We start from the raw sequence: 22,500 nt of genomic DNA on the forward strand, positions 1-22,500 counted from the left end.
GCTCATACACACACACACACACACACTCACACACACTCCTAGACAAAGAGCCAGGAGGCCCCCAGTGAGGCGTCCCTGGGCAGATGGAGAGCAGGGAAGGACTTTATCTTGTGTGGGTTGTCAAACAGAACCTCCGTCACTGGGACAGACAGTTGGGACTGTGTGGTCTGACCTCGGCGTGACCGGGAAGTGGCTTTATCCGCACGGTTTTCAGGCCCGGAGTTCATTCCTTGAAGTGTGCAGGCTAATGTAGTCTGTGTTTAGAAAGAGGAACAAAAGGAATGGGATTAGCTGGCCCCCTTTTTCTCTCACACCCACCCAGTCCCCCTCTCCTTTCTTCCTCTCTCTCTCTCTCTCTCATTTCACACACACACACACACACACACACACACACACACACACACACACACACACACACACACACACACACACACACAAACTCTCTCTCTCTCACACAATTTTTTTGTAATGTATTGCAACATACAAACATGTATGCACATACAAACACATTTAATTGAACACACACACAGACACAGACACAGACACAGGCACAGGCACAGACACACACACTCACAGTAGCTCACTGATGCAGATTTGCAAATCAAGTTGCTCAAGACAGAGGGGGCTGGGTTGCCTGGCAACCAGCCTGTTGATGTCCAAACAATATTATTGTCACCAGAGCGACGCAACAATGTCATTCTGTTTCACAGCCGCTGGCAATGCCAGTTGCACTGTTCAAATGGTCTTAACCTGACGCAGGATATATGGCAGTAGAATAGTATTATGAGAAATGTGGTTTGCATGCCTTTTCACAATTCCCAATATGAGATATTATTTGAAATACAGAAATAGTTTTAGAATCCTTTTAGATGTAGAATCAGCTCGAACTGGCCCTGCACTGCATTTCATGTGCAGTCTAGGATGAGATGGAAATTCCTGAGTGTTGAAAAACAAATATTGCATTCAAACATTAATTTAAACAAACAAGACAGTGTTAACAATTCTCTCCAGAAACATTCATCCGAGCAATCGAGCCTCTCCATCTCCAGTAGAGGGAGATAGGGACTCAAAATCTCAAATTGTTTTATTGAGTCTAAACATACTGCGTTCATAAAGCCCAATTAGCTTAGGTCCTCGAATGGTGTTGATATTTGGGGAATATCCCTTACTGAAAGTTGGCCTGAAATGTACTGTGTACTGTATACTAAATAATAAGTCATTATCAAGGCCATCTCCATCAGTGTAATGAGGGAAATATAGCATTATTTTAAACTCTGAAGTGTTACATTAAACTTCCCTGGAGAAGTAGGTATTTTAACCAAACAAAAACCGCATGGGCGTCATAATTCCGAAATGAAAATGTCGTAGCCTATTATTTTTTTCTCTCTTTTGTAAACCTATTTCATGGGGCTAAATTAGAGAGATTTGTAAACGAATGGCTTGAGACTTATGCGAGGGTTTTACGTAAACATCGTTTGAGATAGCGCTTTATAAGTTCCAGCGCACGCTTCAGAACTAGGTCACTAGCCTTCCACCGGTCCAACTCTTGATAGTGAAAACTCGTGGGTTACCTTACTATCGCGTTGCCTGGCCGTGGCGCTAGGACCCAGGCCGCTCGGCAGCAACCCTGGCGGCGGCGGGACTCGAATCGCGCCCCCCCTGATTCCAAGCTTAACTTCCCGAGCTGACGTCAGCTGGCAGCCTTGGCAGTACTCGCCGCTCCGGACATAGCGCTGAGAAAAATGCTGCTCTCCGTCCCGCCAAGGACTGGAATCAATCCATACAACGGCTACAACAACAGAAACAGTAAAAAGGTAAAGCGAATGGGTGTTTTTCTCTTTTCGGCCGCTCTCGGCCACCCGGTGGGGCGCACCCCTGTATCAGTCGCGACAGAAAGCTATTTTCTGTATGACAGTAAACTGCAGTGTCCTTGAACGAGCGGGGCCGCACAAAAATCAACTTCAGTCTTCGTGGAGAACATTGCTGCCTAACTGTGCTGCACCCGCACCGTGATATGTGCGTGTGTGGATGTGCTTTTAAATTCTGTCGGTGAAATGGCCTCGCTAGTTTTTTGGGAAATGTTGGTTGGGCTTTGGAGCAAGTTTTATTCTAGTGCTTCGGATTTGTTGTAATGGTTCTTGCACATAGAAATAAGGCAGATAGAACGGAAGGTACGAAGTTAGCTAGGAAACGGTGGAAAGCGGTGTGCCTGTTAAGAGAGTGCTATAGAGAGAAGACAAGGAAAGATAGCAATGTAATCGATAAACCGTGTTGGAATAAAATGAAAATGGTAGACATAGACCAATGAACCGTGTAAGTTGGGCAAAGTTTTTTTTTTGGTGAAGGGTGGAAAGACGCCCCACCCCTCAAATCCCTTTACGACCTACGATGACTGTCGCTCTGCGAAATTATGAATAGGAAAAAGCACTTGGTCTAGACCTCCACACAAAGCCTCTGATGGGCTTTATCGTGGAAAGTTTCGTATGAAAGAACACTTGCTTTTTAAATCACCTCGAAGGTTTTGTTAATGTACCCCAACGCCTAGGATTACACTTACATAACAAACTACCTGTGTTTTATCGTGCTGTTGCCGTCAGAATCAATGCGTGTCAGAGTGTGCTTGCATTTCTTCCATTTATCCATGGTTGCCCATGGACATGAACCGTTGACATGGACAGTTGCGTTTGTGGAAGAACGAATGACTGAGACAGATGTTTAACGTCATTCCTGTTTGGCAAAAAAGAACTGTGAAAAAACAACAATAATTAATTGCAACAAATATAGCATCCATCTTTGTTTCTTGGTTTGAAAGCATAATTGATACACCGACCAGGAATAGATGTAGCCATACCAAAAAAGAAACAAGTAGGCTAGACCTTTTATCCACATTACGATAGATTCTTCTGGTCAGATAATTATGTTACATAATGAATAATGCAATTGTCTCTACTCAACTCAGTTTTTGACCTATTTTATTCAGTAGCATCTCCTACTCAGTGTGTGCTCATGATATTATTTCAGTGTCTACTCTGCCAGTTTCCTGGGTTGCTTTGATTTGTTTAGATTATGTGAAACTCTTCGGCTCTACCCTTTTCATGGCCTCGTTGAGCAACAGTGTGTTGTTACGGTGTAAGTTTACCTTGAGACAAATAAAGGGTATCGTTAGGACAGCTTCAGGGGAGGCGAGTATGCGTGTGTAAATGCGTGTGTGGTTGTGCGTGCGAGCGTGTTTGTTTGCATGCGCGCGCATGGATGTGCTTCGATTTGGCTGCGTCATAGTGACAATCCATTGCGACATCTGACAACGCAGGAGTGTGATCGTGTTCGATCGTCACGGATAAATATTTGGAGAGCTGTGATTGAAACCCGAGTGTTGGGGTGACTCCTGCACCAATCCACTTAGCCTCAGCTTTGATGTCTTTTAAAGTTACAGATATTTAGGACACATGAAATCATTCTTCAGTGCACAGCACTTTGCAAAAGGTTATGTTATGTTGTTTGGTTCTCTGCTCTCGGACACTAGCATCTTAGGAGGGCAGAGAGGGGGACAGTAAGCCACCCTTACATACACATAACATGTGGTAGACAACTCCCTAAGCTTGGAGATGGAGTGCTCTTAACAAAGTTGAACAGAAAGCGTCCACACACCCTCAGTTTGACCTAACCTGAACTTCTCTTTATGCATAGCCCCACAGCAGGATAATCTCTTCGGCATACCTGTTGGAATGAAGTATGTATTCAGGTGTATACTTGTGTTTGTCCTTAAAAGCCCTCCAATATATATCCGCCTCCACAAGACAACTACTACCTGCATTTGTTCGCCATCGGGCATCAGTAATTTGCCCTTACCCTGTTGGACAGATTTGGGGCGAGGTGTTGCAGTCGGCCTAAAGCCTATAATTAGGAGCCTTTTTTTTGATCCGCTGTATTATACAGAAGGGAGGGAGGTGTGCCGTGAGCCAGCCAGGCTGCTGGCTGTTGTTCTAGCCCGACGTCAACCTTTGTACGTAAAAAGTCGGAATGTCTCACCGAGGTCGCCAGATAGTCAAATAAGCCATGGGTCATTACTGTAGCCTTTGTTTATTTTTTGCCTCGTAAAGTAAACACCAGTGAGAGATTTCCACTCAGTGGTCAATTATTCAATGAAAGTTTGACATCGAAGGTTTTCCTTGGACACAGAAGCTGTAGCCCTGGCAGTAGGCTTAAGGTTAGGATTTCTTTCTGAAACCTGGTATTTTTTACCATTGACTGATACTGTTAGTATATGCTGTTTGTTTATGTGACCCGGCAATTAAATAATGTAGAGACATTTTGAGAAGATGCTGAATATAGCTGAGAATACCCAGTAATTGTAGTGGGTACTGCGGGAATAACTTTTGCGAATAGGGCATGACTGCATTTTTGGATCCAGAGACAAAAATGTTGTCAGTAGCTACAGTTGAAGATTTCCCAAAGCCGTGTTGTTATTATGCCTAATCCCTGTTGGGCAGCAGAGCCACCTGCTCTACTCAGAGCAGGAAACTGGATCAGTACCTTGGGAAAGGTATAGTCGTTTCTGAAAACAATTTGTTTGATTAAATGTTTAGATCTTACATAGGAATGAATTTGGTTCAGTAGAAGTGGGCAATTGAGATTTTGTATTCATATTTTAGAACACAATTTTTGAATTGTCAAGCAATTACCTGATCATTTTTAGAGAGTCATGAATAAGGCACCTAGGAAGTGGCTTGGGGTGCCATGTTGTCTAAGTACTGTAGTATTGTATGGGAAATACATTTTGGTGTTACCAGTGGCCAGCTTACGATCCGTGTGAAAAATGAATCCGGGTTCAGGCAAACTAGACTCCGTGTGCACGGCACCTTTGTGGAGGAGTTCAAATGTGTTAAGTGATCACAGTCTACGGATCCAGCAGTCAAGAACACTGCTACAACAGTGAAAACAGGGAAGAACTAGAATCCACGTGAAATGGTTCAACATGCACAAGGCTCATTACAACATAGGGATATCATTGGGCAGGGACAGCGTTGAAGAGCAGGGTTTGGGTTAGATGATAGTTGGAAAGTATGGGGTAATAGAATTGTAACGCTAAATACGTTAACTTCGTTTTTGGAGCCACTTAAGATGTCCTCCCAACTCTGCAGAACCTCAGTGCATGGGTGGAGACGGAGGCTGCAGGTTGTGTATCGGTGTTAGTTCATTAAAACATCTTCTGTCCGGTTATCAAACTAGTTTAACCCAGGGTCGCTACACGTGGAGACATAATCACGTTTTAAAATCATTAGCGTGTTTGTTTGAGAATAAATTAGTTAACGTAGTTACCTCTTTGCAGGTTAATGACAGGGGCAGTAGAATTCGTTTTGTGCACGACGAGCAGAAATGTGGACACCAGGCACGTACGGACTGTTCTGGAAAATGTGTCAAAGCACAGGATTGGAGAATGCTGGCTGATGTTGGAGGGCAACTTCAAGTTCCACAGTGTATTGTTGTGACTGCTATGAGACCAGGCGTGGTGTTGTATTCTGAGTGTAAGTGCATTGTTTACTTTATTGAGTTAATGATTCCCTTTGAAAATGCGATGGAGGAAGCCTTTGAAAGGACGAAGCTAAATTATACGGAACTGGTAGCGGAAGCGAAGGAATGAGACACACACACAAGACCAGTGGAGATAGGTGTTAGAGGCTTTGTAGCTAAATCAACCACAGCCCTTCTGTTTTTGGTTTTCGAGGATGGTCAGTCAAAGGAGCTTTAAAGGAGTTGTCTTAGACTGCTTAAAAAAGCGAGCCAGTGGTTATGGATAAAGAGCTCACAGACTACTTGGGGACATGTGAATAACCTGTGTTATATGAAGAGCCTGTTGTTGCATGATGTTTGGGTGCCTACGGGGACCAGGGTGTGTATCTGATTTAATTCTTTACCCTGATTCGGGTTCGTAATCCCTGGGGGCTCCCCATAGTCATTAATTTAAGTTTAGTTGGGCAAAGAATATGAACGAGTAACTAAAAAGTGTTTATAAAGGGCTGTGTCTTCTCTACTGCATGTCCCCCGATGAGGAATAAGAGAACTTAGGTGATTTGGGTGATGTGTGGGCGAGGAAAATGCCTTGTCAGACACATTAGTGTGAGGTGGAGGAACAGTAAGTAAACATGTATCTCTTTCTCTCTCTATCTGGCTATCTATCTATCTATCTATCTATCTATCTATCTATCTATCTATCTATCTATCTGTCTGTCTGTCTGTCTATCTGTCTGTCTGTCTGTCTGTCTATCTATGTATCTATCTATCTATCTATCTATCTATCTATCTATCTATCCGTATATCTGTCTGTCTGTCTGTCTGTCTGTCTGTCTATTCATCTATCTATCTATGTACCCCTCTTTCTTTTTTTAGTGTAATTGTGTTTAGTTCATCCTAACTGACTAATAATTGACTCTGAGTGCATGGTCAGCTGTGTATCCTCACTCATCCCTCCACTGCAGAGAAGGAGAGATAAGCTCGGAAGTGTAACTTACAATCAGCCGTATTTTTTACAGATGCAGAGAAATATGGTGCCATGCTATTGGTTCAGCTGTTGGCAAGAGTTAGCGTATGTTTTTCTTTTCCTCCCCATGTGCCTCAACTTTGAAAACGGGCAATTGCCCATGCCTGGGGTCTGTTTTTCTACCCCAAACAACCCCTATGTCAAGGCGTAGCACACAGCTCAACTCGGCAGTGGCCCACCTCCTCTGTTCCAACTACCATATTTATGTTTCACCTAGTCAAATTGCATATTTGAAGGAAGGGGGCTATTCAGTTAGTTTTAACCCTCAACTATTGGGCTGATGTGTTGTGTCAGCTGTATTCATGGTTGGAATGAACTCTTCAGCCAGGTTTGTTCTTGAGGAACCTGAGCTGGAACCGGCGTTCCTACCGATGGTTCCTGAGGCCAGGATGCCCCCGCTGCAGTGGATGGCAAAACCCTTAATGCCGTCAGCCACTTAGAACTCCCAGCAAAAAAAAAGGAGTTACATTGGAGTTCAGAGAGTGTTTGCACCACTTTTGGTAAGATCTCTAAAAAGACATCTGGTACGGCTTTCTAAACGCGCGGATGCAGAAGCGATGAGTTGAAGGCATCAAAGGGAGCTGAGTAGAGCCTGAGTTTCTTCATGATGAAAGGCTCAAGTTATGATGCACATCAAAAAGGGGATGGAGTAAAAGAGTGCGTGTAAAAAGGGGGCAGGGTGACACTCTAAAGGAGATGTCGGTTCTCTTGTTCCCCCCTGCGTGTCCATGCTGCGGAACCCATTTTATGACAAGTGGAAGCCTCTAGTGCTTGAGATGTGCTGAGGAACCTCAGTCAGCACTATCTTTTCAAGTCTACTATTGTGCCATTCTTTTCAGTCCATTATCAGTAGTAAAAAGAAAAGTTTGGATTTTGTTGAGGAGAGATAGTTCACTCAGAGGTCAGGTGAGTGTGGGTGTGTTTAATTCCGTGCATATCTCAGCCTATATCTCAATCTCTCTATCTCTCAATCTCTCTATCTGTCTGTTTCTTTCTCTCTCTACATGTCTGTCGCTCACTTGCCAGCTCTCTTGTTCCTGTGCCATGAATGTCAATAAAAGGGTGAACACAAAATAAACGTGTGAGGGTTGGAAAAGTGAGGGTTGAAAAAAAGGCCCTTTGTATGTAAGAGAGGTGATTATAGAACCAGATGGCTCAGGGTTTTGGGTTATCTCAGTGCCTTTGAAAATACTTTGCAAAAATTACATTAACCAGAAGCCCCCTCTCTCTTGTTCACAGAACCGCCACAACTACTAGTAATAGTGCAAAATTGCACACATCAAAAACATTTCTGGATATGCACTGCACTTATGTAAGAATAACAAGATTTAGTATGTTAAGAAGATGAAGTATAAACTCTGTTTTAAATCAAAGTGATAGGATAGCTGTTATTATAGCCATTTCACATTATATTGTTTGTATATCATAATATGGGCCATATTTTTGTCATTTGGTTAAATATTGCTGTGCTGAGGTATTTAAGCCATCCATTTTGAATGCTTTAAAGTTGCTTGCACACATGCACTGGCACATCAGCCAGCAATTGGTAACGCGCAGTAAAACAAACATGGCTGTCATCTGTTACAGTCATCCAGCCATTGACATATGGGTGCATAACTTGTTTTACCTGTGCACCTTCCACTGGGCTCACTCTTTCAAAATGTGTTGCACTTTTCATATGGATGCAAGCATTTAGCTTCGATAAGAATTAATGCGTTTATCAAGAAAACACATATTTATTTTTGCATAGTGTAAAATGTGCTGTTGCAGGTCCTCCGCTCAGTTGGTTTGATTCTTGGACCTGGTGGATGTTGTCCGTAAATAATCAGATTCTAAATAGAAACTCTCACACTAGTGTGTCACATGCTGTTTTTGTTGGATTTGTGTATGATACCTTCATTGTCCAAGATAGAGAGGGGGTACAGTCTTGTAGCCTGGCTCTCTGCTCTCGGCAGAGCATACATAGACCATCTAAACAATGGAAGTATCAGAATTCAGAATTGTTTTTATTGCCAAGTAAGTTTACGCCTACCAGGAATTTGTTTTGGCATATTGGTGCAGACAATAAACATAAAAAACATAATAAGTACCACAGAGCATGAGAAAAACAATATATAAAATAAAATATATAAACATAAAAATAAAAAGTAAAAAATATTAGAGACTACTATGAGAGGCAAAAAACATCCAGATGAAGGTCAGTGAATAGAACCCATCCTTTATATCGTTAGCGGTTAGCGGCCGACGGAAAAGACAGGCAGTGCTACTCATGCAACACAAATGACGGATGTTAAGTGTCCTTCAGTGGCTAACAAACGGCTCATTCAGCACGCTCCCCAAGGGTAGAGCTGCAGAAGCACCCGCTTCACATGCAATGCCTTTGAATTTTAAATACCCGCGGCTTGACTCCACACCAAAAGGCCTTTTGAATCAAACTGTTGCTGTCAAACATCTCCCCCCCCCCTTCATAACTAGCTAATGAAAACCAGGACAAAATATCCCCCCCTTCCCCCGCCAACACCTCCCACAGCAACTACCCCCCATGCCCTTTCTACTCCAGAGATTCCAGAATGTCATTCACAACAGCCTTGGAATTCCAGAACACCCCGGCCCCCCTCAACGCCCGACCCCACCCAACACCTTCCCTGACACATTTCACAAGAGGATTTGGGGGAGGACGGGTGGATGTGCAGAAAGCTCGCATTGAGCCCTGGGGTAGATTTCTTCTGGTTGTCCATAGACTGGAGATCCAGACTGCAGATGGGGAAGGTTATTGTCTGGCATGTGTCGGTTGCCTCGGGTTCACCGTATAGCAATGTGATACTCCGCCGGCTCAGAGGTTTTAGCGGTGCCTGGGAGAAATGTGAGAAATGTGTGTGTTGAAATGATGAAGAGTTGCCATGTGGTTTTTGGCCCTTGATTTCCCCATTTATGCACGAGTGGGGTGATTATGTTTGCTTTCATGACCAATAGTGTGTTCACAGAGCCGTTGGAGGAACACAATTTGTCCCTGTGGTTTCTTATGTGTTTCATTAGTTGACGCAGAAAAGGCTAGTCACGAGTCTCGCTGTGGGATAGCACAAGCAGCTTGTTTGATTTGTTCTGAATCATTAGTTGCTTTTTTATGTTTCAGGCTTGTCATTGATGACAATTTCTTTGTACGGAGGCACTTATATATTTTCGTATAATTTTTATTTTTGGCTGTCTCTGAACAGACACTTAAACTTTAAATAACTTCTTGCTGTTTGTTCTATTTTTTCTCTCAGCCTGTCATTCTATTTTCGGCATTGGATACATTTTAATGCCATTTCCACTTCAGAGAATGAGGTTATAAGGCAAGTTGTTTGTTGTGTAGTTGGGAAAGGGAGTATTACAGAAAAAAACTCACATCATGGAATATTATTGTTATCTAATATTCATGTCCATTTGGTGGTGACGGTGGCGGGTGTGTGTGTGCGCGCGCGCGCGTGTGTGTGTGTGTGTGTGTGTGTGTGTGTGGGGAGGGGGGGTTACATTTGCTGAGGTGGTGGTCTGGAGTAGGACAGATGTGAGTGTCAGTTCTGATGCCCCCTTTACCCCCCCACCCGACCTCCCTATAGGTTTATCAGTGGCTGCGTGTGTCCTGCTGCGACTTGTAACATTTAAAACGAACCCTCGACACACACACACACCCCCTCCCCCGCCGCCTGGCCGCCTGTGCTAAAGCCATGGGGGTAACTCAAGGTGAGCACCTGAAAGAAGAGGCGGCCGAGGGGATGAGGGGCAGTCCTGGTGCAGCCTGGGTGGAAACCAGATACCGTGCTGGCAGAGATTGCCTGCCGGTGTGTTAGAAATGACAGTTGACCGAGAGCTATCTGATACCCAGCATGCTGGTGTCGCAGCTCTCTATTGTTAGCTTAACTAGTTGTGTGTGTGTGTGTGTGCGTGTGTTTTTTATATGTGTGTGTGTGCGTACACAGGTATGTGTATAGTCACAAGCAAATGGCTTTCTGTCTTTATAATTAGACCATCATTGAACTGTAGTAAAAGAACACATACAGTAAGTGGCAACGCAACCCAGACAACACCTCACCCAGGGCCGATTGGTGTCCGAGCACGCTGTAAGTCATGGGGGGGGGGGGGGGGGACACATACACTGCACTTCTACAGGTACACAGACAAAGACAGAGCGAGAGTGAAGGAGCACTGAGACAAACGGATAAGGAGAGTGACTTATCAAGATGGAGAGAGCAAAAGAGAAAAAGAGAGGGTGAAAGTGAGCGAGACAGAGATAGGAAAAAGAGAGAGAGAGAGAGAGAGAGAGAGAGAGGTGAAGCAGAGCGAGCCGAAACGAGAGGAAGGGAGAGACAAAGAGATGTGCCGGGGACGTGTCTGGGCCGCCTCTCCTTGCAGTCCGTCACCCGTCACTTGGCAGGAATGTGGTATGGGTCATGAAAACGACTCCCTGATAAGGATCGGCGTCTGACAGCGAGAGGATGTCCTGTCCTTCTTCACACGGTCGCAGAGACAAGCTGTTCTCCCAGCAGGAGCTCTCCCCGTCTGCAACTCCCCAGGCGTGTGTGTGTGTGTGTGTGTGTGTGTGTGTGTGTGTGTGTGTGTGTGTGTGTGCAGCCTGTCATGCCAACGCCACTTCATGCACTTCTTTATTTAACCTTACTTTGGGTGGCGGAACTTGAATAAAGGTGAAGTGCCTGTCGAGTTAAATTAAATAATGCAGGCGTTATAATGTGTTATTAGTTATAATGCAATGCAGTGATGCAAGTCATAGTAACGATTCATTCCTAGAATTCACATACTATGCACAACACACATAAAACACATGTGTGCAGTTATCAGTGTATAAAAACACACGTTATGAAGTCATAAAGCAGTATACAACCCGAAATCTGATCTCCGAAGGCAGTTCAGATATTTTGTATGTTTTTGAGACGTAGTCAGCAAACTACTCTTTGATGTGTGCCCAGTACTTGGCTCTTGGTATGGCTGAGGTTTTAATCTTAAGCAGCAAGAATTAAATTTGTGTTTGTGTGTTCAGTCTGTTTGGACACACTCTTCCACCCTTACCTTCAAGCCAGCAGTCAAACAGCCTGACATGAAGCCAAAAAAAAACACACACACACACACACACACACACACACACACACACACACACACACACACACACACACACACGAAACCAGGCATTCAGCAGCAACATCAAGCAGCAGCAGATGGTAGCTGTCCAGAGCCAGCTGGGCAGATGTGTGTGTGTGTGTGTTTGTGTTTGTATGTGTGTGTGTGTGTGTGTGTGTGTGTGTGTGTGTGTGTGTGTGTGTGTGTGTGTGTGTGTGTGTGTGTGTGTGTGTGTGTGTGTGTGTGTGTGTGTGTGTGTGTGTGTGTGCGTGTTTGTGTGTGCGTGTGTGCGTGCGTGTGTGCGTGTGTGCGTGTGTGTGTGTGTGTGCAAGGGAGGTGGAACAGGTGTGCTGAGGGGGCAGGGATCAGAGAGGTCAGGGAAAAGAGAATGGAGTTCTTTGCCTTACCTTCAGGGACATTGCAGGAATGCTATTAGAGGCAGATGGGGGTCAAAACAAGAAAAACCCACCCAGAGAGAGAGAGATGGAGAGAAAGAGAGAGAGAGAGAGATGGAGAGAGAGAGAGATGGAGATGGAGAGAGAGATGAAGAGAGAGAGAGATGGAGAGAGAGATGAAGAGAGAGAGAGATGGAGAGAGAGAGAGAGAGATGGAGAGAGAGAGAGATGAAGAGAGAGAGAGATGGAGAGGGAGATGGAGATGGAGATGCAAACACATTGTGTGCGTCATATTAAATACCTGGAAAGACTTTTACCAGAGGCAATGGAGAGACTGTGGGAATTAAATAAATACAGACAGACAAAGATGTAGGACACTGATACAGATTAGTGAGTAGGTGGATATGTTTAGTGTTTAGGAGGGGAAGCTCACCCTGAGACATTGAGTGGCTTAATTAAGACCAGAGCGGCCGTAACAAAAAAACCGCTTGCTTGCTAAGTGCCCCTAGCTTCTATGTCAGCGTGTTATAGGGCAAGGTAGCGCTGTGGTGTTTGTGTGTTTTCCCTCCAAAGTTATGAAACTCTGAAATGATTTCCCCCAGGTGCTTCAGGGAGCGTGCAGTCCTGAGAACCTTAATGAAAGTGCCGTGTCTGAGGTCACAGACAGTCACCACCGCACTGCTTTTCAGGAACACAGCTAGAGGGAAGTGATACATTAAAGGAGTTCTACTGCGGTTTTGAGCCTATCACCACCATTCCTGTCACAACAGCCCCCCCCCCCCCCACCCCCCGCCCCCTTATCTCAAAGTGCTGCATGTAGCCGCATTTTGAAAAGGATGACGTCCATAGCACACTAGTCTTTTTTTCTAAAATGCCCAGACCTCTGCGCTGAGCATTCAAATAACATTTAGCTAGCACATCACGCTAGCACATCACGTCATTGTAACCTTCAGGTCAACTGACCATTAATTGCTTAAAAAACGCAAATATGTAAATATTGCATCCAATGAAATGTGAATATGACATGTAACATGTAACTATACGTGTCTGCTTCATTTGTTATCGCAACCAATCCTCATGACTACACATCATAGCAATGTTAACAGACAGGCTAGACATGCCATGCAGAAATCTTTTTAATTATGTTTCTTTGTAACTCCTTAAACTCAGCTCAACAATGTCAACATATTAACAGACAAGTAACGTCAAAGGAATGAACTAGACCTAGACCTCTACCAAGGCAAAACAAAATGAAACTTAGTTTCATGAAGATCGGACTGATTGTTTTTGCGTAACACTGCTTACAGACAGACAAACAAACCAAAAGAAAAACATAACCACCTGGCCGGAAGGAAACACCGGGGAGATGGTTACTGTATTCCTACAAACCGCAAGGTGACATTCTTCGAATACCGCGGTAAAGATATTTCTATACCCCTGCAGCCCTAGTAGGTATACCTGTGTGTGTGTGTATGTGTGTGTGTGTGTGTGTGTGTGTGTGTATGTATATCTGTGTCTGTGCACGCACGCCAGACAACATGTGTGTGTGCTTGTGTGTATCTATGTAGCTGAGGCCAAGGCCCTGGGCTTTGCGCTCCTGTTAATCATATTGGCATGAGTGAGCTCATCTGACAGTGCGTAAGTCAATAAGAGATGTGCCAGACACACCGGGCCGATCCTGGCTATGCCTCGTGGGTTCACCAGGTGCACACTCACTGAACTTGGGCTTATCCACTGCCAAACCTCCACTCGCTGAGTGAGCAGATATGCGATTCAATAACAAGGCAACAGACGGTGAATGACGACCTTTTTAGTTACCGATACGTTGGCACACTTATGGGTCATCATCATTAAAGCCATCAGCTGTCAAGGTTGTCTTGAGTATTGGTCTAGATGATATTGCTTGTAAACTTGATAGTCTGTAGAGTTGGATAGATGCAGCTTCACTTTTTTTTTTTTTTTTTTTTACTGTTTTTTTTTCTTCTCTAAAATGAAATTACAATTTTTAATCCGCGCGTGTATTACGTTTTTGAATTAGGCAGATGGTGCCCATGTTTGATGCTGGGTTAGTGGCACCGTCTGAGACCCCCACTGGCTCAAAGTAATTTGGAGAGTTAATCATCAAATCTCTTTTGCTCCCTCCCTCAGATATACTATTTCATTTTGGGCTGCGGCTGCAAGGATGGGAGGAGAGAGAAATATGAGAGTTTGAATGGGGCTGGAATGCTCATGAAAGCGTGAGTGAAAGCTGGCGCTGCAGTGTCCCACGACCAGGCCTTGACAAACACCTAACAAACACGCTACTCTAGACGGGCGATACTTTCAGTATTAGCTGATCTCCCTCACACACAGGTGTGTCGGTGCATGCATGATTGGGTGCCAAATCACTCCATGTTGTTTTTGTGGTGGCTACACATTTTGCTAAACAGATGTTGAACAAGTTATTGAACAAGCATCGGAAAGGGAAGTAGTAGAGTGCCAGCAGACTCCCAGATAACACCACTTGCTTGACATGCTTACCAATAGGAATGGTTACGTTTGTAAGTTAAAATACGTGTTATAACATGTGTAATAATATGTGAGTAATCAACACTGGTGTGTCTTTTGTTTTCATGACTCCGCTGTAAAAGATTCCAGGATTTGATCATAGGTCCTCAAATGCTTTCATTAAGGAATGTGTTGTACTGAATGTTTTGTGCTGAATGTGTTGTACTGAATGTGTGTTTGTGTGTGAATGTTGGCCCTACATATTTGCATATTGTACCCCAGTGTGTGTGGGTTTATACGTGTGTGTGTGTGTGTGTGTGTGTATCTGTGTGTGTGTGTGTGTGTGTATCTGTGTGTGTGTGTGTGTGTATGCGTGCCCATGTGGGTTTCTTTGTGTGTATGAGAGAGAGGCCACTTTGGTCCACCTTTGTGCTCTAATTTGCCGGTACATGCCGATTGTATCCAGCGCTCTAAGAAAACACAGAGCGTCTTTTCTCCGTAGACATCCGTGGGAGGAAGAGAGGGATTAAAGCTCCCCAAATGAGTCTCAAAAGGAGGCGTGGGGTGGGGGTGCGGTAGGGGTGCGGAGGGCTGGGGAGGGGCAGGAGGGCTGTTGAAGAAGGGGTGCGGAGGAGTGGGGTTAGGTTCCTACCTCACAAAAAGAAAGGGTCAAAGAGGTGTCCCAAGGCCTCATAAAAACTGGAGTACTGCGTCCTGTTTTGGGAGAGGGTTGTAATTAGCCCCGATCGGACCTCTTCTCCACGGGACCCCGTGCAGCCCCCAGGCCCCCGCTGGGGTATTCCCAAACAGGCGGGGTGTGATCTGTGACCCCCGCGCCCCAGAACAAATTTCCCCATTGTGCACCCCCCGGGCTGATCTGCGCCGCCCGCTCTAATTGGATATTTCATCCTCGCCTGAACCCCTCCACGAGCGAACGAGGGGATAGGAGCGGTCTCTATAGTAACTCTGAGAGAAGAGTGCTGAAATGCTGAGGGTAGAGGGGGGGGGGGGGGGGGGGGCAGGGGCAGGGACAGGGCATAGTCTTTTGGGTGGGTGTTTTTTACGTATTTATTTATGTAAATGTTATTTGGTAGTTGGCATGGTGGAACCAGTGTCAGGGAATGTTAACACACTTTGTGAAACTGACTAGAGTCAACAAGCATACCTGTCTTCACTGGGGTTTATCCACACTCTCACAAGTGCGTGAACACAGGGATTTGATCATGAACGTGCTGCATATTCAAAAGAGCACACACACACACACACATACACACACACACACACACACACACACACACACACCCTCAGCCCGCTTAAATAAAGCACACACACACCCTCAGCGCATAAATGTGTTTTTTCTTCCAACTTAAGTAACACTAGATCACATTACGCTGTAAATGTTTTCGTGTTCAATGTATATATTACGATTTTCTTTACTTTTCTATTTATTTAATTTACATACATTTGTCTGTTTTACTACTATTTTCTTACTTATCTTTCTCATTCACTTCTGTGAGGCCATTGAAAGTGTTGTGCAGACAGAGCTTCTTCTGAATTATTATTATTATACTGCAGAGGCAGTAATAGTCTGGATAAGGACCCACAACTCTTTTGAAAGTGTAATATTGAACTAAACTCCACACTCTCCCCTGCTCCGTCTTCCTGGACTTCCATGTCTGAGGATGACTTTTACTTCTGTTAATTAATGGGGTTGCCCAACCCTAAAGCGTGCAGTGAAATCTGTTTCATTTGTCAAATTCTGTTTCATTGTTCTCCATATTCCATTTACATTTTTTATAGATTTGGTTTTATCAATTTGATTATCATCAATTCCAATCAAAACTCATGACATAGACTGCTGTGCTTTTACACACATTTGTATTTGTCTAGTAATAGACCTATATTGTAATAGAGTAATAGACCTATATTGTAATAGAGTAGGGAGGCTAGTATAACCCAGACTACAAACACAGTTTCATTTTCGATCATTTGCAATTCAATTTTATAGAATGTTTAAAAATGCAAACGTCTTTAATGGGAGATTACCTTCCGGTTTCCGGTTACAAGACTTGTACTGAGTCAGTTATCACTGAGTTGCACAATTCTGTCCGCGGTTTTCGGATTGCGGAAATCACAGGGCCCTAGTTACGGGCTGTTTAACTTGACCGTATAGTTTTATCTCCTATCGTTGTCCAGAACCACTGCAGCAGCTTTCCCTGGGTCCAGGTCCCTGGGAGGGGAAGTGTAATGTCTGTAGCAGAAACCCAGTGGAGGAGTTGATGTAAATGTTGGGTGGGTCTCGTTTCTGCATTCCAACCATTTGCACCACGCTGTTTTCCATGGTGATCGCACAGAGTCCTCTGGCACAGAGCTGCTGGGTGTGCGTGAACACGGTGCTGGCTGAGGTAGAGTTTGCTCTTACCGACTAAGGCCAGATTGAAGAAAAGCACTTCAGCGTAGATCAGTAGATCAGCAGATCAGTAGATCAACTTAGTTACATGATGAAAGCAGCTTTTTGAGGACATTTGAGGGTTTGATCTCCTGTGTTCCACACAGAACTCATTTCGAAGGGGAGCACAATGGGCATTGACCGCATAACCAGGAGACGCCACAGCATGACCCATCGAGAATCTTATGTTCCGCAGCATTCTTTTGGAACGGAGATTAAGTCTAACCCCGCACTTAATTCTATTTTCTCTGAAGAATCTCCGTTACGGCTCCCATGGCAGGCCTAATAATGCCTGTCGGAGAAAGAACCAGGCCAAAGTCAATACGACCAAGAAGTGAGGCTCCCTCCCTCCCTTCCCCTCCCTCGCTCCCTCCTTCCCTCCTCGCTTTGCTCTGGGCCGGAGAGGATGTGAAAGTAAACCGAGCCCTTGGCTAGCGTCAGCAAACTGCTTATTGGCAACCTGAAAGTGAGGCCCATTTTCTCTTCTCCCACCCCTGCCCTCCCTACCCTTTCTCCCAGCTCTTTGATGTCGTCACATCGATCGCACGGAGTGGCTTGTCTGGGGGTGGCACGGTTAGTGTGCTCTATATGCTAGGCTTTTAACCGTGGCTTTGGTCGATGGGGGCGGGGGTAGTGGGGTGGGGCGGTTGAAGTATGAGTAGAAGGCTGGGGAGGACCTTTTCAAAGGGATCATTGTTGGTGGTGACTTTGAGTGAAGTTCCCTTGTTTCCCCCTGCTAGCTCCTGTGACTCAAAAGGAGAGGAGAAGAGAGGAGAGGGGAGGCTTGCTTTCAAACGCCAGGGCCTCGAACTCGAACTCAAAACTCGAATGTGGACTGAGCTGAACTCCCCGTAGTTGTTTGGTCTTAATCGCCGGAGTTCAGTGACACTTTGGTCTGACGGCTCAGTGGTGTTTATGTGTCAGTGTGTGGTTGAAGGCTCAGTGGTGTGTGTGTGTCAGTGTGTGGTATTCTTAGCCCTGAAAGAGACAATGGCTTGTGTGCCGCTGAGGGAGAGGGGTGTTTGTAGCTTAGCTGCTGCTGGAGGGAGATGAAAGCAGCGTGGCAGAGACTGTGTGGAGATAGCTGTTTGAGCACTGCTAAAAGAAAGTGTCCTCACACCTTGCTTCTGGAGTGTACAAAGCTACAGTGGTAGCCACAAGAGCTTGAAAACTGTTTTTGAAAAAGGGCTGCAGTGCTCGGAAGCATCACATGAAAGGTGTGATGTTTTTTTTTAGCTTTCCAGAACAGAACTGAAGCATTATTATGCTACATTTTTGGAACAGCGGAGCGGCGTGGTGTAGAGTAAACTCTGGTTAAATCCTCTTGTTTATCTGTTCTGTTTCCCCCTCCCGCCTCTGACTCTCGTGTAACACCACCAAAGGTTCTCTAAATACCATTCCGCAAGCTAGCTGCTACCACTATGTTTTCACAGCGTTGTGCGAAAGCAGCCACTCTCGTTCAGTCAGCATTTTAAGCAGGACAGGTCACGCAGAGGTCACTGCAAGGCCAGAGGGACCAAACAGAGAGGTGTGTCGACATGTGAGCAGTGTACCAGGTCAGCACACACGCCCACATTCATAAGCCAACACCCTGCATTGTTGCGTGTATTCTTGCCAATGATCGATGGTTCATTGGCCTGGTTATCGCACGCAGATAAGTGGGGGGAATGGATGGTTTGGGAAAGTTATGGTTTTCGTGGCTTCTGGGCAAGCATCTTTTCTTCCTTTCCTGTTTTTCCCCAAAGCCCTCGCCTAGCAGGCACATCATGTGAAACTCCCAGCCAATGAGTGGACAGATTGTTCCGCAAACATTCCGAGATATTCCTGAAAAAAAAAAAATCATTCTTGGGAAAACTGTGTTTTGTCTGTCACTCCCTGCACATCTGATTGATGTGCTTTGTGATAAGTGACTTTAAATCAGGGCTTCAGGAAAGTTCAGCAGGTGTTGAGAGCAGACAGGACTATACAGATTAAGGGAAACGTGCTGTTCATGGGCCGCAGTAACTCACACTGAAAAATGCATCATCGGCCAGGTGGGATATTTCAAAGCTCTACGCTTGATGTTAAGCCAGTTATTTCTCACATTAATCTATATCAATGTCACTTCTTGGAATGGTATTTCATGTTGGACTTTGATTGCTGTGATTGCTGTATTGTATGTGCAAATGTGCACACATTGTGTTCCAAGAAAAGAAAATGGAACTTCGTTTCATAGGAATTTTTTTAAAGCCCCTTCCACTATCAAATATGTATTTCATAACAGAAAAATCTATCTTCAACATCAGTATGCAGCAGATGAAGTTATGTGAACAAGCACGTACATGATACCCACTAGATCCTTGTTGATTTTGAGCCAATGCACTGACCACCACCCCCCCCCCGATCTCTCCACAGCAGGCCTATGTGTCCTCCAGCCACCAGATGGCGCCGCCTAGTCCCAACCACAACAGTAGCAGCACCAGCAGCGCTGGAGGGGAACAGCTGAGCAAGACCAACCTCTACATCCGTGGCCTTCACCCCGGCACCACTGACCAGGACCTGGTTAAGCTCTGCCAACCGTAAGTACAGCAGGTCTATGCTTCGTGTGCTTGAACCACAAACAGGGCTCAGCTAGCTGAGTTGGCTAACTGCTTGGTCATGGTGTTTCCAGTTACCAGGTCATTAATTCAGTTTCCACAAGCCGCAAAGTGTATGCATGCCCTAATCTAATGAGAATGATTTCTGCTAGCTCCTAGAGGCTAACTATACACAGGCTGCTATTGGGTGGGCTCGCTATCCAGGAAGTACTTGTGTAGCTAGGTTGCTAATGCATTGTCTTATCCACATTCCAACATATCAAATGTTGTATGCAAAATAATGCTTTTTTAACTTCAGTGCCATGCAAAATCTCAGTGTTGCTGCTCATTGATCCAACCAATCAAAATTAGTGTATTGATTTTACCCCAATTTTTGGTTAAATTTTTAAACTTTCTTTTGAAATGGAATGGAATGGAACATGCATCGTGTGTGCATTGCTGTGCGCAAATGGAGCATACGAGCATCTGTGTGTGCGTTATGGTGAGGGCCCCTTGGAGATCTTGTCCCTGGGCCCGAGGAACACACATGGCGGGCCTGTACTTGTGTTTCAGAGTGCTGTGCTGTTTTGCACTTAGGGTTAGCGTTGTGTTTATATGCACTGAAAAAATCCACTTCCTCCCAAAGCACTTACTATAACACAGGAAGTAAACATGCTTGGAATGTGCTTCAAGCGGTGCCCTAGCAACCAAGCTAACAGCCAACGTGTTTAGCCTTTTTGCTAATGCACCTGGCTACTGCAGTCAAAGACGATTGCACAGTTATTGACTCTGGCGGTCACGGTCGGTGAGGCCAGAGGGAGAGAAACTAGGACTCAGACGGTTGATCAGAGTTATGAATAGGATTTGGATTTAATAGACATAGAACTGATATGAGCTGCCAGGCAAAAACCATCCGTCAAAAAAAACAGTCCAAAGTTCGCTTCACGGTGACGCACAGACGGGCAGAATCCAACGAGAGCAGGCAGGTCAGTGGACGTTAGCAGAACAAGAGCAAGGCGAAACTCACAGACCTGGCAGGCTAGGCAACAGAAATCCAGAAGGTCTAGACTCCAAAACTGGGGACATAGCTCGCGGCACAAAGCGCAAGATTGCAGGACGTGAGGAAACACGGGTCAGGATCTGGAGGAACAGGGCCGGCTTGTGACATCAACATAACATAAATCAACATACCACAGGTCACGCTGACTCTGACAACATGACCTCATTTGGCATCACCTCATTTGTCTCTCCTATGGCCATCGCTAGAACTGAATTCTGAATGTAAACGGTAGGGTTTTAATAAATGTAAATGGTAAGGTTTTAATAAACGTAAATTCTAGGGTTTTAACTCGTCATTGCTGTTGAAGCTTCTTCATTGTAGCCCACCTGCTGAACAGAGCCTAAGGCCTAAGCCAAGATTGTTTTTGCTTTCACATCAATGAGTGAGGGGGTTTCAAACGCTATAGGGTTCTCTTCTAATAGTCTGGTAACTTTGGGTGCGCTGTCAGCATCACCAAGCTTTGCCAAGGCCCGTTTGCCAACTGTGTGAGGAGTGTGTGAGACCTAAGCGGGCATGTCGCCGCTGTGCTATTTCCTGCACCTGTGACTCAACTGGGAAACACTTTGATGTGTGCTGAGTGTGTATGCTGAGAGTGTGTGAGTGTGTGTGTGTGTGTGTGTGTGTGTGTGTGTGTGTGTGTGAGAGAGAGTGTGTGTGCTGAGAGTGTGTGTGCTGAGAGTGTGTATGCTGAGAGTGTGTGTGTGTGTGAGAGTGTGTGCTGAGAGTGTGTGCTGTAGGCCCCTAATGGCCCTCCTCTCTCTGCTTGGCTTCTGGGAGGTTTCCATGACAGGATGACACACACACTGAGAGAGAGAGAGAGAGAGAGAGAGAGAGAGAGAGAGAGAGATACAGCTGCTTGCATTCAGTTGTCACAGGAATACCGCTGATCTCTCTCTCTCTCTCTCTCTCTCCCTGGCGATCTTTCACTAGCCCTGTCTGAAGTTACTTACTCAACAACCCAAAAGTATGCACCAAAAAGCAGAACTATGGTCAAATAGTCATTGGTCATTTCCTTTCCAATCAGAAATTTGTGTGTGCGCGCGTGCCTGTGTGTGTGTGTGTGTGTGCGTGCCTGTGTGTGTGTGCGTGCATTCATTGTAGTAACTTCTCACATAATGAAACACTACAGTGAAAGTGCAGTAAACCAGTTACTTCCTAAATCATCTACAACATGCTTAGGGGGTTTGTGCGATGCTGCCAGCGGCTTTAGTAATGGGTGGAAAGTTAGTTGGAAAATATTTCTGCAAAATCCCTAGACACAAAAGACAAGATAAGACTGAAAGTCGAAGAAAAAGAAAAAGAAAGACAGAATAAACGGGGAGAGAGGAGAAAAGGAGAGGGGGAGTTTAGTGAAGGTCATAGAACTTGTGTAATTGAAGATGAATTAGAGATAAACAGAGAGAGAGAGAGAGAGAAAGTAATAGAGAAATGGAACTCAGGATGCAGTGAGAAGGAAGAAAACAAGAGAAGTGATAGAGGGAGCGAGTGAAAGAGAGCAGGAGAGGGAGCGAGAGGAGGCCTGAGAGGGGAAAGGCTCCTGACGATGTCCTGGTGTAACCTTCTCGGAAACGGGAGAAGAAGGAGGCAGGCAGTGTGCAGTCAAGACAGCGCAGCTCCTCTCAAATCGATCCAAGCGCACCCGGCTCTCTAAACACACGCCACCAGATTCGTCATTAATACTCCTGAAGAGACAGGCTACCTCTGCCCTGGCCCCTGAGCCAGCTGTGTGTGTGAGTGTGTGTGTGTGTGTGTGTGTGTGTGTGTGTGTGTGTGTGTGTGTGTGTGTGGGGGGGGGGGCTCTGTGTACGTCTGAGGGAGTCATGCAGAAAGCCAGACTTAGTGAGCGGGCTGCCTCTCGCCAGTTACACTATGTGAGTTGATAGTGTTGTGTGTGTGTGTGTGTG

At 45.2% G+C, this 22,500-nt stretch overlaps 1 protein-coding gene across 2 annotated transcripts in view; it reads left to right on the plus strand.

Moving 5' to 3' along the window:
- Positions 1 to 1,600: 1,600 nt before the first annotated feature.
- rbms2a (RNA binding motif, single stranded interacting protein 2a) overlaps positions 1,601 to 22,500 on the plus strand; it is a 44,536-nt gene continuing 23,636 nt past the window's right edge. Inside the window, exons 1-2 of one of the 2 annotated variants that reach the window (XM_031567703.2) lie at positions 1,601 to 1,814; positions 19,376 to 19,539. In XM_031567703.2, coding sequence (XP_031423563.1) covers positions 1,743 to 1,814; positions 19,376 to 19,539 — 236 coding nt within the window. In that variant the 5' untranslated portion in view covers positions 1,601 to 1,742. The remainder of the gene's footprint in view (positions 1,815 to 19,375; positions 19,540 to 22,500) is intronic. The other variant, XM_012836295.3, reaches the window with a different exon arrangement.

Source organism: Clupea harengus, chromosome 5 (assembly GCF_900700415.2).
Source record: "Clupea harengus chromosome 5, Ch_v2.0.2, whole genome shotgun sequence".
Lineage (NCBI taxonomy): Eukaryota > Metazoa > Chordata > Actinopteri > Clupeiformes > Clupeidae > Clupea > Clupea harengus.